General features: G+C 65.3%; 1 protein-coding gene across 4 annotated transcripts; it reads right to left on the minus strand.

The window, feature by feature from the left end:
- Nucleotides 1-497: 497 nt before the first annotated feature.
- On the minus strand, nucleotides 498-3,025 carry FNDC11 (fibronectin type III domain containing 11). 4 transcript variants are annotated; one of them, XM_045194849.2, is made up of 2 exons: nucleotides 2,922-3,025; nucleotides 498-1,558 (listed from the first exon to the last, which is right to left on the minus strand). In XM_045194849.2, the coding sequence occupies exon 2, from the start codon at nucleotides 1,553-1,555 to the stop codon at nucleotides 575-577; it is 981 nt and encodes a 326-aa protein (XP_045050784.1). In that variant the 5' UTR covers nucleotides 1,556-1,558; nucleotides 2,922-3,025; the 3' UTR covers nucleotides 498-574. The 4 variants fall into 4 exon arrangements, with proteins under 4 accessions (XP_045050784.1, XP_024415137.1, XP_045050783.1 ...); XM_024559369.2 differs by lacking the exon at nucleotides 2,922-3,025 and adding an exon at nucleotides 2,697-2,824; XM_045194848.1 differs by lacking the exon at nucleotides 2,922-3,025 and adding an exon at nucleotides 2,737-2,792.
- Nucleotides 3,026-3,265: the final 240 nt, after the last annotated feature.

Here is a 3,265-nt window from a genome sequence, read left to right on the forward strand (position 1 = left end):
CCAGTAGAGGGTGTGCGAGAGGCAACCACACATTGATATTTCTCTCCCTCTCCTTTTCCCTCCCTTCCCCTCTCTAAAAATAAATGAATAAAATCTTTAAAAGATAAAGAAAACGTCCTTTGGGCCTCAGGCACCCTGATCCCGATGAAGCTGGGGTCGAGAGTGCTGGGGCATGCCTGCCTCATGAGAGGTCTGACCTTGCAGGACCTGGGGCTGTGGGTCCCCTGGGGGAACAGCCAGCACCTTGCTGAGGTCACACGGCTGGTTATGGTGACGGGGACAGGCTGGGGTGAAGGGGCAGAGACCCTGGGAGCTGCTGTCATTGCTGGCGGTGGCACCCAGATGCCAGCGCTGATGCTCCAGGGGTGCGCTGTCCTGGAAGGCCCAGCCTGGGCACCCCCAGAGAAGCTCAGGGCCTGGGGTGGATGGGTGGGCCGGGCTGAGCCAGGGGCCACGTGCTGTGGCCACCGCTGCCCCTGGGACGTGAAGTAGGTTTGCTTCTCCAGCTGCGAGTGTGTTTCTACTCCTCTTTATTAGCGGCTAAAGACTAAAAACCATCTCTTGGAAGCTGTGATCAGGGGCGGCCCGGCTTGCCCAGCCGACTGGGGACAGGCCCTTCAGGGGTCCGCGGCCTGGTCTGCAGGGTGAGGCTGTCCTGCCAGGGCTCATATACCAGCGTGTAGCTCTCCGCCCTCTTGACGGTGAACTTGTAGACGCGGTTGGGCAGCAGGTTGTGGACCTCGAAGCTGCAGGCGGCCACGGGGATGAGTCCACGCTGCAGGTGCTCCTGCTGCGTCCGCGGGTCCAACAGCTTGAAGCGCAGCTCGAACCGCTCCGGCACTGCCGGCTGGATGGTGACGAACCAGCGCAGGGTCACCCAGTCCTGGTGGGCCACTGACTCCTTGCGGTCGAACATGACAGGCATCTTGGTGCTGAGCATGAGCCGGATGTGTGGGATCTTGGTGGCGCCGACGTCGGACACCAGGCGGTGCTTGATGTGCAGACGCCCCGGCACCATCAAGGCCAGGAAGCTGTCCATGACGGCGGACAGGTCTGCCCGCCGCCGCTCCACCAGTGCCCAGCCCGCCAGGAAGGGCCGCGGGTCTGGCGACTCCAGCAGGGCGTCCAGCTCGGCCCGGCCCTGGTCCAGCTGCTCCAGCAGGTCTCCGAGCAGAAGCAGCTGGATTTTGGTCTGCGCGGTGCCCACCTTCTTCATGCGCTGGAACTTCCAGGGGTCGATGAGCTGGAAGACTGTGCTGGGCAGCACCAGCGGGTTCTGGTCGCCCAGGGCCAGGTGCTTGGGCAGGATCTCCACGTGGTAGGAGCACTTCCGTAGCAGCTCCATGCGGGCATGGTGGCGCTTCAGCAGGTGGGAGCTCAGGTCGCAGGTAAGGAACTCCCGCAGGGTGTTGCGGCGTGCCGTGTAGGTCCTCCAAGCCTCCGGCTCCAGCAGCTGCCCGTCCTCAGCCTCCTCCACCTCCTCCTGGTCCAGGAAGGGCTGCAGACGGTTCGGCTGCACCTTGTCCGGGCCCAGGCCCGTCACCTGGAAGGCCATCGTCTGCAGGGACGGGCAGGGGACCAGGTATGAGCAGGAACAGTTGGGCTGGCCTCTGCTGTCCACCACCCCCCACTCCGGGCTCCCTCGGGGCAATGTCTGTGTGTGCAGGTGGCTTCAGTCCCTTTGCCCCCCGTGCTGGGCTCTCAGTCCTTCCCGGGGGGCCTCGTGGGGAGGACCTCTCAGGGTGGGAAGGCTGCAGAGTCAGTGAAAGTAGGCATTCAGGGCAAAGGCTACTAACGGTTGGCTATGGAGACACAGGGCTGGGCTCTGGGGCCAGGACAACTCGGGCAGAAACCCCAGCTGCTGACCAGCTGAGAGGTCTGGGAAAGGCCTCAGGTCCTTGTCTGAAATGGGGGAAGCTGCTCCTCAGTGCGACTCTGTCTGAGCAGCCCTGGGGTCCCCGTGGGGTCACTACAGCCCTCAGGCCCCCTCATACCTCACTGCTGGCACGGAGCCAAGGCCAGGCTCACCCCAAGCCGGTCCAGTTGGTGACCAGGCCCAGCCAGGAGGCAGGGTGGCCCCAGGTCTCAGCCCAGAGGAAGAGCTGTGCCAGCCCCTGTCACCAAACCTCTGCTGTGGCCTGGAGCTCCCTAACTCCAGGGAGACGCCCCAGGGCTTCTTACAGATGGGGAGCCAGAGGCTCCAACGCTTTGCAGCTTGCCCTCGGTCCTGGGTTTGAGGCCGGCCATCAACCCCAGAGCGTATCCTCCTTCTGGGCCACAACCCATCCCCGGCTCCCAGGTCTGGGCATCAGCGTACCCCACCACCAGGTGCAGCTGGGGGCCCAGGCCCAGCTGGGCTGGCCACAAGGCCACAAGGACTGTCCATGCAAGCCGGGGCTCCTTGGAGGAGGAGCCAGCCTCTCTGCCTGCTGTCCACAGGGCCCCGCGGCTTCACCTGGGAAAGCCTGGGGTGTCCCAGCAACCCCAGGGTGGACAAGTCACAGGAAGATCCAACAGGGAGAGTAGCTGGCTTCAGAAAACACCGCTAAGTGGCAGAGTAAGGTTGAGGCCGCTGCCTCCCTCCCCAAAGGTCAGTCCTTGACCGTCCTGGAGCCGAGGAGCCAGACCAGGCCCTGGCACAGCAGAGAGGGTGTCTGGGGTGAGCTACCAGCCCAGACAAGGACCCCAGGACTTACGGCCCTAAGTCCTGCTCTGGCCTCTGGAGGGAACTCTCACCCCTGGATCTGGCCACGGGTCAGGGGTGTCTCCAGTCGACAAGTCTCTCAGGTGAAAAGCTCTCCGTGAACCCCTGGGCGGAGTTGCCAGGCGCCCTGAGGCCCGCCTACCCAAAGGCCCCGCCTTCTGCACCCGCTGATCACCCCCCTCGTCCGCAGGCCCCCTTCCCGTCTCCTGGCCCTCACCTAGCCACTCCGCGCGTCCTCTCGCCCTGCCGCCCCGAAAGCGCGGCGCTCTGAGGCTCCACTGCGCAAAGAGCGGGGGCGCCCGGCGTCTCGCCGAGGCGTCCAGCGTGTTGCCATGGGGATCGCGGGCCTTTGTGACGTCCTGCAGGGTCCTGGGGTGGGGGCGGGGGGCGGCGGAGGCTCCCGGCTTGACGCGGGGACCCCGCGCCGTCGGGTCCTTGAGGGGCTGCCGGAAGACGGTGCGGGGCGCGCTACGTGCTCCCAGGGTCCGGAAGGAAGGAACTGCGAGGCTCAACCCCGGTCCCGGGCCCTGCACTGGGTCCCGGCTCAGAGGAGCTGTCCCT

The sequence above is a fragment of the Desmodus rotundus genome, chromosome 6 (genome assembly GCF_022682495.2).
Source record: "Desmodus rotundus isolate HL8 chromosome 6, HLdesRot8A.1, whole genome shotgun sequence".
NCBI lineage: Eukaryota > Metazoa > Chordata > Mammalia > Chiroptera > Phyllostomidae > Desmodus > Desmodus rotundus.